The 14,361-nt window shown below is 50.4% G+C and overlaps 2 protein-coding genes across 2 annotated transcripts; both read right to left on the reverse strand.

Annotated features, from left to right (window-relative positions):
* Positions 1–2,578: 2,578 nt before the first annotated feature.
* Positions 2,579–11,294, reverse strand: SFRP2 (secreted frizzled related protein 2). The gene is made up of 3 exons (XM_026016608.2): positions 10,381–11,294; positions 7,851–7,931; positions 2,579–3,742 (listed from the first exon to the last, which is right to left on the reverse strand). Exons 1-3 carry the CDS (start codon positions 10,877–10,879, stop codon positions 3,438–3,440), a joined length of 885 nt encoding a protein of 294 aa, XP_025872393.1. The 5' UTR covers positions 10,880–11,294; the 3' UTR covers positions 2,579–3,437.
* A 6-nt stretch (positions 11,295–11,300) lies between these two features.
* On the reverse strand, positions 11,301–14,196 carry LOC140594111 (uncharacterized). Its single transcript, XM_072722491.1, has 3 exons — positions 13,902–14,196; positions 13,467–13,801; positions 11,301–11,723 (listed from the first exon to the last, which is right to left on the reverse strand). The coding sequence occupies exons 1-3, from the start codon at positions 14,194–14,196 to the stop codon at positions 11,301–11,303; spliced, it is 1,053 nt and encodes a 350-aa protein (XP_072578592.1).
* Between the last annotated feature and the right edge of the window lie 165 nt (positions 14,197–14,361).

Consider the following 14,361-nt stretch of genomic DNA (forward strand, 5'->3'; position numbering starts at 1 on the left):
AAATAAATTAGTGGCAACAGTTGGTGCTCAGGAAGTCTTGGATGAGTTAATAAATTGGTTTGTAGTTATGCAGTGTGCTTCATAGGCAAGAATCACAGTCATAATGTGGATGTAGTAACCGTATGAGGGATACATAGGCCTGGATTTGTTTTTCAAGGTGACTCTCTTCCCTCAGCAAGAACATTGAACACCTGATAGTAAACAAGAGTTGAATTATCATTGGATGAGAGAATAGACATGAGGAATGGAGGGTGCTGTTAGATCACATGGATTCTTTTTAACCCTATGAATTTCAGTACTCTGAGTTGTGTATGTGGAAAGGACCTTTGTCCTTCACACATTTAGGAAATGCTGGCCAAAACAGTTTTATACATTTGCTCTTGTAAAACAACTCATTTCTCAAGTTATTTAGGAAAGGGAAGAGGAATTGCATGGAAAGTAGATAGGTAGTTTTCATATTTTTTAACTTTTCTGTTTTGACTGTTCCTCTACTTGCAGCATTTTAGCAGTTTATTGACAGATCATTGATCATCTTAGGAAAGGGAGAAATCCAGTGTTTTCTTCTTCCAATAATGGGTAGACATTCATGTTTTCATCTGCCTTATAAAAGAAATCCGTAGTTAGAAAAGTTAGAGTACAAACATGGTTATTTCAAGAATAACAAGAATAAATATATATTTCATACATATTTGAACCATCATGCAAAACAGAATGAAAAATCAAACTAAAACCTACCTGCTCAAGCATGTCTCATTGGCTCATAGCTTCATCAAAGATGGGAACGGGTGTTAGAAAGTCCATAGAGGGACACCTGGGTGGCTCAGCCATTTAGCACCTGCCCAGAGCGTGATCCTGGAGTCCCGGGATCAAGTCCCACATCGGGCTCCCTGCGAGGAGCCTGCTTCTTCCTCTGCCTGTGTCTCTGCCTCTCTCCTTCTCTCTGTGTCTCTCATGAATAAATAAATAAAATCTTTTAAAAAAATAAAGTCCATAGAGAGGATGTATGGCAGGAGGCAGATATTGAAGTGATGCCTGAGCTGCTGGCTCTTCAAAATATGACTGAAGGAGGCCGTGTCTGGCATTCAGATGCTTTTCAGAGCTGAGGCTTTTGCTTCCCATTATATGCAAAGGGGTTTTTGCCTTGACTGGAGAGGGAGCTATTCAGATATATCAATGTCTTCCAAATTACTTCTTTCCTTTAGTTTTTGGTGCATTGTACATATTTCCCCCTTCTAATTCCTAATTTCTTGGATTCCTGTTGCCTCTTCAATCTTTTTTCTTTTTTTGCCTTTTACAGGGTCCCTAGTCTCCTATTCCAAATGCTTAAAATGAGTGCTAGCCTTGATCCATGAGCATCCTTCTTCTAGTCTAGTCCATAGGCGCCTTGTAGGAAGGGGGTTTTAAGTTTCTGGAATCGGATGAGAAGCAGCCAAGTGGCAACTTAGAGGAAAATGGAAAGGATTGTCAGATTCCCATAGCTCAGGAAGTGAGCAATACTGACTTTTGGTGCCAGAAGATCTTGAAGTACGGTAGAGAGGTCATGGATGTATGTTCGGGAAACTTGTAAAGTAAATCAATAAAATGCTACCAGATAAAGGCTTCACATGAATGCCAGTAAAAACTTCATATTTGATGGGGACAGTCTATTGCTCTCACATATTACTTGTAGTTATACTTCATATAACTGGTAAGTTATAAATACATAATTGTAATTGTGATTATTTTGTTTCACTCCCTTAAATAAGCTCCATAAGAACAAGGATTAATGTATGTATTCCCAGCATGTAGAACAGGGCAAGGTATGTAGCAGATTACCAATAAATATTTGCTAAATATAGAAGTGCCACCATGTTTCTCTGTTCCAGTCCTAGGTGGAATAGAAGACTGAATTTGTCATCCGAAAGGCCTCAGTTTCAGACCTGGCTCTGCCTCTTTTGCGCTGTGCTGTCCAGCCCCTCAGAGCCTCAGTATCTTAAGAATTTAATAGAATTTCTGTGGAGGTTCCCAAATAACAAAGCATTTGGTTGGACATTTTATGGTTGGATGTCTATCTGTGCTCTTCTCACCCTAATGCCAGTTTTTCACCATCCTTTCATTATCCCCTTGCCCTCCAACTGATAGTCTTCAAATCAGGGCTCTTTACCTAAGGGTTAGAGTTTAAGTGAAGAAAGAACTAACATTTTGCAATGGTTTTTTCATTACAAAAATCTCAGGAAACAAAAAGCACAACTGTAAGGCTCATGAACCTTAGGTTTTCTTGCCACATAGCAGCAGCTGAACTGCTGAGAAGGGACAAAAGCAGGAAAGTCTTTTGCAAAACCTGCAAATCTCTGCCTCCCCGCAGGGTCTGCGGCGGTAAAATCTGTATGAGATGTGAGGCACAAGGCAACAGCCAGGTGTTGTGTGTTGTGGGGCCGGGGTGGGGGGAGGCCACACATTTTCCTGAGTCACTTAAGAAACAGACCCTTCAAACTGCGGGAAGGCTGGGCCTCAGGAGAGGGGAGGCAGCCACTCTGGTTACTCTTGTAAGTCGCTTTCCCATTTCCTTCCACTAAGAAGAAAAGACAGAAGACGGGCAGTAGGTAAAACAGGATGTAAAGTTTATATACAAGAATATAATGTTTATCTGAAATATTTACAGTGTTGGTTAAAGCAATATTTTTACAACTTTTTAAGGTCAACTACTATGTATATTACAGGTAAGCTACAATGGTTTAAATTTGCAAAATTAAGTAAAAAATGTTTTAAACAAAGCTTAAAGTACTCAGGTCAATTATAAAATCTGTTTTGCCCTTTATTCGAAGAACTCATGCTATGGTGGTTAATGTGCTTTTGATAAATGGAAGTACTCTACCCGGAGATGCAGTACATGCTGCTACTGTTGTAAGTTCCCAACGGGGGTGTAAAATGACAGGTGAATTATTGTAAGACTTAGGCTCTGAGTCTCAGGCTGGAGCTGAGAGACGTCGAGATAACAGCCAGCTTTATCTCAACGAGGATTGTGACCCACCACAGTTTGGGCCACATCGAGAAATGAAGCCATTTGCACGTTACGGCAACCTTAGCAGAGAGTGAAAATCAGTTGGCCCAAACCAAACAGAAAGAAGGAAAGTCAGACCCAAGTCACAGCTGTACCTATTCAAAACTAAAGTGAGCTATTTAAAAACTTCGTAAAAATATTCATGATTTTATTAGTTTGAACATTTCTACAAGATCTGGGTGGGTTCTTCCTGTATGTGAAAACAGCTATCCACTCCTGAGGCCTCCTAAGGCCTTATAACTCAGGAGATGCCAGGGTGCAAACGTGCAAAAGGCAAGGGAAGCTGCTCCAGGCTGGGGCCAGAGCTGCAAGGGCCTGTGCTTGGGGGATGAGAGCTGGGGACCCAGAGCGGAAGTGGTCAGCCTGGCCCTGGAGGCGGCCTGGGGGGGAGGGCAAACTAGCACTGCAACTTGCGGATGCTGCGGGAGATGCGCTTGAACTCTCTCTGCCCCTTTTGCCACCGCTTCACTGAGGTGATCACCAGCTCCCCACCTAGTTTCTGTCCCATGACCAGATAAGGCGCGTTGATGTCATTCATCTCCTCGCAGGTGCACTGCAGGCTGTCTTTCAGCCACAGCACGGATTTCTTCAGGTCCCTTTCAGACACACCGTTCAGCTTGTAAATGGTCTTGCTCTTGGTCTCCAGGATGATTTTGGTATCTCTGTTGATGTAGGTTATCTCCTTCACTTTTATTTTCAGTGCTACGGAAGACAAGAGGGGTGAGAATCACACCGGTTGTAATAAGGGGATGCGCACTACACAGAGTGGGAGCTTTGCTCACCCTCTTCCGCTGCATATTTGTGTGACTTGGCCTGGGGGAGGGAAGAAGAGCTTCCTGCAGCTAATGAGACTATCAGGGGCTGCAGGTGGGGGGTGGGGAGCCGGAGGCAGCAGGTGGCTTCATTTCTAAAGCCTCAAAGGGCTAGCCAGGCGCTTTATTTCAAATCAGCCACCCTTTCAAAAATCTCTTGGTGGGACTCAATTAACTTTTCTTCCTCGCCCTTGTGTTCTTGTGTTTGTACGTAGGTTGCATGTGGTTTGTGCTCTCCTCAACAAATGACTTCCCCTATTGCAAACTTCAGCATGAAAAGAAATGCCTGACTCTTAGGTGAAACGTGATCCATCTGTGGCCATAAACTTTAAACTCAATTTATTACGTTGGAGAGGTTTTTGGACAAACCTGTAAGGAAATTATATCACACAATCATTGTTTTCTAAAGAACAGACTACGGGGAAGGAGAATTGATCTTACAGCAGCTGCATTTGATTTGGTAAAGCAACTAGGAGAAAAAAATATCCAAGACTCTAAGAGCACAACATGTTTAGCTGTAAAAGTGTTTTTCTGAAGATCTCATCCTCATCTGCTATCATTTGCCTGTCCAAAGCCAAGGCGTTTACAGATCATATATGTACCGTTTCCAAAATGGATATGTAGACTCACTAGAATGCTAAGACCACAAGTAAGTGGTTCACTTTATATAAAAGACACATTTTACAGTCATGAGCACTCTGCTTTGGGAAAGAATACCCTCCAAGCATACATGCTGGAATTAAATTTCGAGACTCCTTGAAGGCAGGGAAAGGGTAGAGTTTTAAGGTTGGAAAGGATCATCCAGTTAAAATCTCTTGCTGATACAAAGACAATTTGAAATCCAGAGAAGTTAGTGACTTACATGAGGTCACCCAGTTGGGTTGCGTCCTGGCTAAGTCTAGTTGTGGAACCTTGGTCCCCAAACCTCCTCCTCTTAACACTGCTCTGCTCTCTTAAACTTCTGGTCCTGTTCAGAACATTAACATGCCGAACTGTAACGTAGCCTAAGACTCTTCATGACATTGACAAGTGTTCCATACAGATGATGTGCAAATGGCACTTCCTGACTTTGATGGAATTTAATGTATTATTTAAATTAGTAATAGAGGAAGAGGGGTTTTTTTTTTTCTCTCTCTCTCTGTGTAACTGCTTTGGGGATCTCTCTCTCTCTCTCTCTCTCTTTTTCCTCTCCCTCTCCCAGAAAGGGAATTTGAATAATCATGGCTTTTCTGGCCAACCAGGACTTGATGAAGCTCAACCAGATAAATCAACGGTGCTGTGATTTGGCCAACCATTATTTTGTCAGATGTGCATCTAAGCCATAGTACTGAGTTCTCAGGGTTTATGAGACTGAAGTCATGGAATAAGTCCCATGGAGATGTCACACGTTCCTGATGCCTCTGCATAAGGGGTGGGTGGGAAAGTCACAAGGTGGTAGAGTTAATTATATGTTACCTGGGAGCCTTGTCTATAGCATAGATAGAACATGTATGATAGAGCACCTGGTCAAATTAAACATTCTTGAGCTCAAAACATCAGAAAACTATTACTTTTAACCAGGAGGAAGATTTATTACTTAGTTTTTTCTAGTTATAAAATAATCAACTATGCAAAAGCTCACCATGGGAAGACAACAGGCATTTCCTCTCTGGATTTTCAGCTGGAACCAAATATAGAGAATCAAAGCCCTAAAATAATTTTTCCTGCCCTGGAAGATGTGAATGGGGATGCAGAAAGTGATGAGAAACAGAGGTGATGGTACTAACTGATCCAACAATAGATTGTATGCAGAGGCAGGCAGCTCTGGGCTACTCTTTCTGCACCAGTACTTTTACCATTGAAATAAGGAGGCCTTCTACATTTTTCTCTATACTTCAGGACTGCAGTGGGGAAAGAGTGTGAGCTTTTGTGGAGGTTTAAGTTAAATAAATTAGATTTCTACCCTTGGTCCTTCTACTTTTCCATTACTTTCCAAAGTATAGAGGCAATACAGAGTACTGCTTATAAACCAGGAGTATATGATACACTTCAAGGCTACCATTCAGGTTCATTATCCCTTTTGGGACAAGCTTAATGTGAGGAAATAGCAAACACAGCTGTGAGGTAGTCTGTGTGTGTGATAGCTTAAATGTTCTAATAATAGTTAAATACCCATGTTCTCAAAGGCTTTCTCCTCTAAGAAGAGAACACTAGGACACACACTCTCACACACATACACACTTTTATCGGGGGCTAGGTCTTGATAGAACATCCTTAGGAAGTGGATCTTTCGTAAGGGAAGCCATAAAACAAGTATTAGTATGTGTATGTGTACACGTGCCCTAGTTTCAATCATTTTAGAGCCCCATCATATAACCAACTTCGTGGAAAGTTAGGAGAGACAGCTGTGCTATTATATCTAGTGCAAAGGACATAAGCTACTAGAAGAAAATGATATTTTATATACATTTTAATGTAAATTCTATTGAAATTCTATTTTTCTATTTTTCCCTTAATTAAATCGTGTAGCATGGAAGCTCAGAAGTGTGTTTTGGTAAGGCGCTGGAGATCTGAGATGGCTGCTACCAGCCTGCCTGGCCTTCACTACTTACAGTTGTATATATTTAAATAGAGACATACGAAACCCTATCATCCCATTTGTGGTTCCTCCTGAGGGGAAAGATTGGTTAGAATTTAGGATCGCCTCTTTTCTTTTTCCCTTCCTTAGCAGTGTGAAGTTTTTCCTAAAGCTACGGCTGTTCTAGGATCAGCTAAAGTTAAACCCAGGACACTTCTGGAAGAGACCCGGGGTTGTAAGGAATAGTGATAGTGTAGTTTCCAAAGCTTCAGGGACCTGATCAGGTCTGAGATTGCTGGGATGAGAAGTTCTAAGGAGCCCGTGGGAAGGCAGCCCCAGCAGAGAGTGCTGAAGTGATGTCTCTCGGTTTCAAGGACTCCGTTGAGTATACAACAATTTTAATATAAATCTGCTAGGCTCTGTTATTGTTAGATAGAATGGGAACTGTATCTGCTTACCAGGAAGTTCAACCGTCTGGCTGAATACTTTTAAGGGATACCAGCCTCTCAAAAACATCAAAATGTGCCTCCTCTTGGAATGGGACAAAGACAAGAATGCCCCCGTGAACGTCTGCGTGAAGTTCATGGCCACTCCTGACTCCAAAGTTAGCAGATTCTGGGTCTAGCTGGGCTCCTGCCCTCACCAGAGAGCTCTCAGTGTGGTGGAGAGGTGCTGATGAAGCTCTGTGTGGATAGTCTCCATCCCTCTTTCCTCTAATATTCTCTCTTAAGGTTAGTGACCTACACACTGTGAACCTGGGTAACAAATCACACCCATTATCGTCCCCAAGCCCGGTATCATCATGGCACCTCTCATGAATTTTGCCAAAGTAAATTCCTAGACCTTATTTAAATTTTAAATTTAAAGAATGCCCCCCCCCCCCCCCCCAGGATTGTTAACCAATACCTTGGATGTAGTCACTAGTCACATAGTCACTAGTAATGGGATGTAAAGGAGCAAAGTGTTATGGGCTATGAACAAGGTAAACATATTTGAGGCTGGAGTAAACTTTTATTTTTTGCTTACTAATGCCTTCAAAATGTTTTTGCTGGGGCTAATATTTACATGCTTCTATTCCTGATACACATATCAAGGGACTGAAAGAGAACACGACCCAAGATTATGCTTACTGGCAAACAAAAGTCAAAGTGAAATGAAAAATGGGCCATTGAAAATTCCTAATTTGAGTAATTCTCATTATTTGATTATTGCTTAACAGAACAATGAATTTCACCTAAAAAGATACAGCTTAGAGCAAGATAGTTAGCATAGGGAGACCACTGGGATAGAGCAAATTGGAAGACTTTGGGAAAGATGAGCTATGATGGTATATTATGCAAGTTTTATCCAGTGACATCTTAACGATTTGTACTTTTAAGTTTTACTGGTAAATAAAACTTTTGAATGCGAAATCTTTTGCTGTTGGTGGCGTATTACTTACCAAAATCATTTTTACAAAGAGTTTCCATTATGTCGTTGTCATCCTCATTTTTATTTTTGCAGGCTTCGCATACCTTTGGAGCTAGAAACGTGAAAAATTAGTAAATGTGCAACAGCAGGTGGCGTTTGTAAACAATTCAAAGGGGCTTATCCAGACAAGAGTAGCAATTGTACAGTAAGACCCCAGCTTCTGCCTCCTTTGAAAAGGATCACTCATTCCCAAGAAAGTCTTCCATGACTTCTGTTTTTTGATGGGCAAAACAAGAATACCTATCGTTGTGTTTAATAAATGATGAATCAACACCCCACCCGCACCCCACAAGGGGGTTAGGGGCAGAGTATTTTGGCTTTTTAGCTCTTCCTCCCCACCCCTGAGACAAATTCTGTCTCTGAAAAAAAGTTGTTTCCAAAGCCTCTCTGAAGAGAAAGCACCAGAGAAACCTCGAGGGGTTTTGGAAAATTGGTTACCACAAAATATGGCCAAGAGATTGTCTTTTTCAGCTGCAGGACACCAGTGCAGCTCAGTCTCTGCTGGACTCTTCAGGAGACTCGTGTCTTGGGGAGGTCACTTCAAGAGATTTTCAAGTCTGGACAGGGAGAGGTGGTCAGTGCTGTAGGGGTTACGTATGGGCTCTCCCTCTTTGGAAAGACCCCTCAACAACCACAGCAGCCTGCTCTGCTCTCACTGGTTCTGCACCCCCCCCCCCCCCCCCCCCCCCCCGTGTCCTTTCTGTCAAGTTTGTGGCAGGGGTAAGCTGCTTTTATGTCACTGTTATCTTCCTCTCCCTTGCAGGTTCTTCTTGCTCCTCTTTGTTCATTTCAGACTCCCCAAAACAAACAATCCCCCACCCCCCAATAACCTCAAACCAAAAAACAATCAGCCAAACAAACAAACAAAAAAAACCCCAAAGCTTTTTCTGAAGTGAATCATAATTGAAGCAAACTGTCTATGGGGGTCTGACCAAATGTAGGCGCAAGGATCAGAGAGACCACTAAAGGCTCTTCTAAAAGAGTCTGATTTGGGGGGAAAAAAAGCAAACATACTATTCCCTTTCTCGCATTTATAAATGTGCTAATGCTAGGTCTAAAATTTAGGTAAAACTTGCTTTTCATTAATATGAAACTGAATTGTCACAGAAGAAAACCTTGGTGACTCATGATGTAAGAGACATGTACCAAATTAGAAAAATCGCAGAGCATATTTTGAGGACCATAAACTTTTTATTTTGAAGGGGGAAAATGGCGATTTGGAGAAATGTAGTTTTTATAACCTTGGTGCGGATGGTGGAAAGAAATAAAAACAAAAGTAACACACATAAAACTGTCCTTAATTCCCCTCACTCAAACAAAATGAAACATTTCCAATTAGGAGCTCTAGGAATGTATATAAAATGTTACTAACCTGTATTGGTTGGTCTGTGGTATATGTTGGACAAATGTTTGAAATATGCCAAACATTTGCAATAAATTAGAAATCTAACCAATAAGATGATTGCAAGCCCGAGGTGCCTGCCAGGAAAGATTGCTAAACAACTGTGCATTTTCTTTAACCAATGATGGCTATAGGAAAACAATTAGAGATTGAAAGAGAGGCTGCTGGAGCCCTGCAGGGGATTAGGAAGCTCCCTTTCCATCTCCTGGGGACCTGAATCGGCTCAGACACATTGTGTACGTTTTTCTTCCAGGAAGAGTATCAAGAACCATGAGGTTTTCATTGCTTTGATGGCTTTTTTTTTTTTTTTTTTTTGCACAGGAACTCCCCCTCTGTTTTCTGAAAACCTGGGAAACTCTCTTTTGCACGATTTTCTCCAGTTAATTAAAACCACTCCTAAGATATAAGCTGATTAGTGATAGAAAAATGATTCCTGGAGGTTCGCTTTCTGCCCTCTTCCTTAGATACCCGAACAGCACAACCAGTGCTCCATTTTCAACGTGCTGCGAGCCAGCCCGGCTTTTATTTCCAAAACCTAAGTGGGCAAAGAACAGAAAACACCGTAAAGGACTATCTGTGCGCTCTGGGTACCCGGCCTGTGCGGGAACGTTGCCGTGCCTAGGACCCTGCCCGGCGGTGACAACTGTCGCCTGGGGCCGAGCGACAAAGCTCTGGCCAGGGTGCTCACTCCCAGCGCCTCCTCCCCCGGGACCAGCGCTCTCAGACGTGAGCTCCCAGGACTAACCTCTTTAAAAAATTGCATATCTCGAAGAGAAAAGAGAAACGCCTTTCAGTTGTCTTTTTTTTTTTTTTTTCTTTTTCTTTTAAACTTCTCTAAGAAAGAGCAACTGGTATAACTCGGAAGGGAAGGAGAGGCTCGGAGGGGGTGTGCGTGTGTATGTGTGGGGTCTCAAAGTCGTCCCGATGCCACGGGGGGGGGGGGCAAGAGGAGCGTCTGCCCCGCCTGGGACTGGCACCCGAGGCGGGGACACGGCGGGGCGTGGGGCGTGCGCCGCGAGCTTCTGCACAAAAAGCCTTAGCAGAGCGGGGTGGGGGCCGGGGTGGGGCGGGGTGGGGGCGGAGACGAGCACAGGCTTACCTTCCTCGGTGGCCGGCAGGAGATGGTCGCTGCTGGCGAGGGGTATGCAGAGGTCGTTGTCCTGGGGGAATCGGTCGCACTCGAGCATGTCCGGCCAGGGGAAGCCGAAGGCCGACATGACCGGGGCGCAGCGGTCCTTCACCTGCACGCAGAGAGAGTGGCACGGCTGGATGGTCTCGTCCAGGTCGTCGAGGCACACGGGGGCGAAGAGCGAGCACAGGAACTTCTTGGTGTCCGGGTGGCACTGCTTCATGACCAGCGGGATCCAGGCGCCCGCCTGCTCCAGCACCTCCTTCATGGTCTCGTGGCCCAGCAGGTTGGGCAGCCGCATGTTCTGGTACTCGATGCCGTGGCACAGCTGCAGGTTGGCCGGGATGGGCTTGCAGTTGCTGCGCTTGTAGGAGAAGTCGGGCTGGCCGAAGAAGAGCCCGCGCGCCGAGCCCAAGCAGCAGTGCGACGCCAGGACGAGCAGCAGGAGCGAGCCGGGGCCCCGCGGCATCGTGGGCGCGCGACCCCCGCGGGGCGGAGAGCGGAGCCTGGGCAGCAAGCGGAGGCAGCCGCGCCGGGTCGGTCCCCGCCCGCTCGCCCTGTCGGCGGCTCGGGGGCCTGGAGAGGCGGCGGCCGCAGCGCAGAGGCACCGGCAGCGCCGAGGGCCCGCGGGAGACGCCGTGCGCTGGGCTTGGCGCCGCTCGCCCGAGCTCGGCTCCGGGGGGCTCCGACCCGGGGGAGCAGAGTGAGCCGCTGCTGGGGCCCCGCCAGAGGCTCCTTGGCCTTTTTTATGCAAATCTGGGGGTGGGGGGAGAAAGGGAGGAGCCAGCGGAGAGTAATCCGAGGAGGCTTGGTCACTTCTCTTTTGGTCTGGTTTTCCGTTGCGAATGCCCCTCACGCGCTCCCCGGAGGAAATTCCGCCTCCACCCCCTTCAGATGCTGCAGACCGTGTGCAACGCGGTTGCTTTCAACAACAAGCAACCGGGCCGGCCTGGCCGCGGCGCCCCCTCCCCGCCCCCCGCCCCCGCCCCCCGGCCCCCGCCCCCCGGCCCCGGGGGCCTGCGGAGCCCGGGGGACGCGGCGGCCGCGGCGGGCGCCTGGCCACCCGGCCCCGGCGGCAGCGCGCTCCGCCCCCCGCGAGGCCCAGGTCTGGGGCTGTTGGACCCCGGCCCGGAGCTTCGGCCTCGACCCCGCAGCTGCGCGGCCGAACTGCATCTGCCGCAGTTCTTTGTGCCTCGGTCCCGCGCGCCCGGGACCTGTCCGCGGGAGGCCGCGCCGGCGAGCCTGGTTTCCTCTCCGATCTGCAGCCGCGGGTCCCCCAGACGGGCCCATTTCCATACGGTGTGATGTGTGCCCTTTAAAAAAAAAAAATCAGAATTACAAATAAAGTCGTGCGAGCAAGACTTTTACGCGGAAAGGGGAATTTCCCCCCCAAACGTTGGGGTTGTTGCGCTGTTGGAAGTAAGTCTAGATTTTGCCGTCGTGTTAATGCCTTTGCAGAGTCTCATCAGACGCACACACGACTGCCCACCATTTCCCGGGTTTGGAAAAGAGACCTGCCTCCCCCCCCCCCACACCCCCCGCCCCCTTAAATGAAAGTGATGACTCAATGCTCGAGGGCAGCGCGGGCCCTAACACACAGGCCCTCGCGGCGCGGCGCTCAGGGGAGCCGGAGTTTGGAAAGAATCGCGCCGGGCCCGTAGGACTTGGCAGAAAATGTGCCAGGTGGGCAGCCTGGAAGGGGGCAGGGGCATTGCAAGGAGCCCTGCCTAGAGGTCCCCGAGCGCCGGCCGGGGCCTTGGCGGCGGTGGTTGGTGCATCCTGCACAGGCCAGCGGGCCCCTAGTGTGCAGCAGGAGGCAGGCCGCGCCTCGCTCTCGTGGGGCCGGGGCTCTCCCACTGCCCTTGAGGACTGCAAACAGTAAGTTTACAGCTGGAAACCGGGACTTGGGTGCCAGGAGAGGGACGCTGGGTGTGTGTGTGTGTGTGTGTGTGTGTGTGTGTGTAGGGGCCTCCTTCTCGCTAATCGCCCAAGTCTGCCCTAGGGGCAGGTCGTCTCCGCCCCCTCAGCCTCCCTAGCTTGGTGGCCGTGCAGGTCCAAGCAAATGATCCCCGGGGAGCCACCCGGCCAGGGCTCCTGCACACGTGAGGTAGCGCATTGTTATCACTCCCCGGCCGCTCCGCTCGGGGCTCGCCACGGGCTCCGTCCGCAGCGTCCCGGTCTCCCTCCTTCCGGAAAGGTGCAGTGGCCCCGGCGGCCTCCCAGGTTCAAGTCGTCCCGCCTGCATCGGGGTCCGAGTGCTTTGGGGAGGGGCTACATGTGTGGATGGGGAAAGCCCACTCGGTGTTATTTCCGTCCCCTCCCGGCCGTACACACATCAGGGGAATCACCGTCTGGAGGGAGAGCATCTTCTGGCCTCCAAGAACCTGTGTCCCTGCATCTAGATCCAGCCTCTAGCTCTTCTGTGACCCCGTGATCTTCTGGGGGCAGCGCCTGGGGCGGCAGCCAAAAGGCCGTTCTTCCGCAGGACTAGCCCCAGGCCTTTTCGTTTCTAGCTAAAGCACCAACAGCCCTAAAACCTCCGCTCCCCAACACAAACTATTCTGGAAGTAACCCCCCCAGGAAACAGAGGCACACCGAATCCAGCAATTAAGCAGAACCCGAGCTCTGGGAGATGCTAGGACGTGGGCCTGGGGCGGGACGGGGCCATCCCGCCTCCACCGCCCCCAACCCCAACGCCCTCCCTCGGGGTCGTCTCGGGCCTTCAGACTCCCAAGCTCGGGACCGGGGAGCCCGATGCGGGTGCGGCTCGGGGAAGGCGGGGACGGCCGCACACCCCCCGCAGCCAGGACGCCGGGCGCCCTCGCGGCCGCCGGGCCCCAGGCATTGTTTCCGCAGCGCGCGCGCGGCCACCCGCCGCCAGGGGGCGCCGGGAGCCGCGCTGGAGCCTCCGCCGCCGCCGCCGCCGCCGCCGCGCCGGGTCCGGCCTGGCCTGCGGGGTTCCGCGGCCCGCCGAGCCCCCGTCGCACCTGCGCCCCCCGACCTCGACCTCATCGCGCGCAGGCTGCGCCTCGCTGTCCCCCGCTCACTCCCTTCACCTGCAGCCGTTGGGTTTCCCCCCCGCGCCCGGTCAAGCGTGTGCGTGCGTGACAGGCGCGCCCGCGGGACCGGATGGTTGAGCGGGAACCGGAAAACAACCTCCCGCAGAGGCCAGGACGCCGGCGAGGACCTCCGCCTGCGTGGGAACCGCGCGGCCGCCCGTGCGGGGGACAGTCCCCGCCTCCCCAGCCGGGGTCGCTGTGCCCCGCGGAGACGTGCGCGCACGTGGTGCAGCCGGCGGCGCGGCGCCCTCGCTCGGCGGGCTCCGTGCGCTCCGGGGCGGCCGCGGGCCTCCGGGCCTCCGGGCCTCCGGGCCCCCTGGGAGCCCCGCCACCTAGCGCAAGTGACCGAAGCTTTTGCTTTCACAAACCGAGAGCCGGCGCCTGCCCCGCTCCTGCCCCCCGCCCCCACCCCGCAGTCCATTCGCTACTTGCCCGTTTTAGGGACGGAAACTAATCCCTGAAACCGGGGGCAGCGGGGTGCGTGCTCGCTCCCCTGCGGGCTGCCGGGCGGCCCGGGATGGGGTCGGCCTCTTCCCCGCACTCCGTGTCCCCGCAGTGAGCGACGTCCCGCCCGATGCTGCAGGCTCCGCGCAGAGCCTCGACCCTGCAGGTTCTGGGTGCGGCTCGGCTCCCCCGCCCGAGTAGCGCCGGGGCAGCGCAGGCCCCGGGGAGTCCCGGGCACAACCCGGTCGCCAGCCTGGCCAGAGGATGCGGTGCCAGCCGCCATCGGGGCCCTCACGGCCGCGCTCAGAGGTCCGGGGTGTGGCCGGGGTCTCTAAGCTGCGGCCGGCGGGCCCCGGTGCGCGGGGCTGGGGCTGGGGCTGGGGCTGGGGCTGGGGCCGGGCACCTGGCGCCCCCCGCGCCGCTCGCCGACACCGGCGCTGCTGAGCGG

The sequence above is a fragment of the Vulpes vulpes genome, chromosome 10, assembly GCF_048418805.1.
Source record: "Vulpes vulpes isolate BD-2025 chromosome 10, VulVul3, whole genome shotgun sequence".
NCBI classification, from domain to species: Eukaryota; Metazoa; Chordata; class Mammalia; order Carnivora; family Canidae; genus Vulpes; species Vulpes vulpes.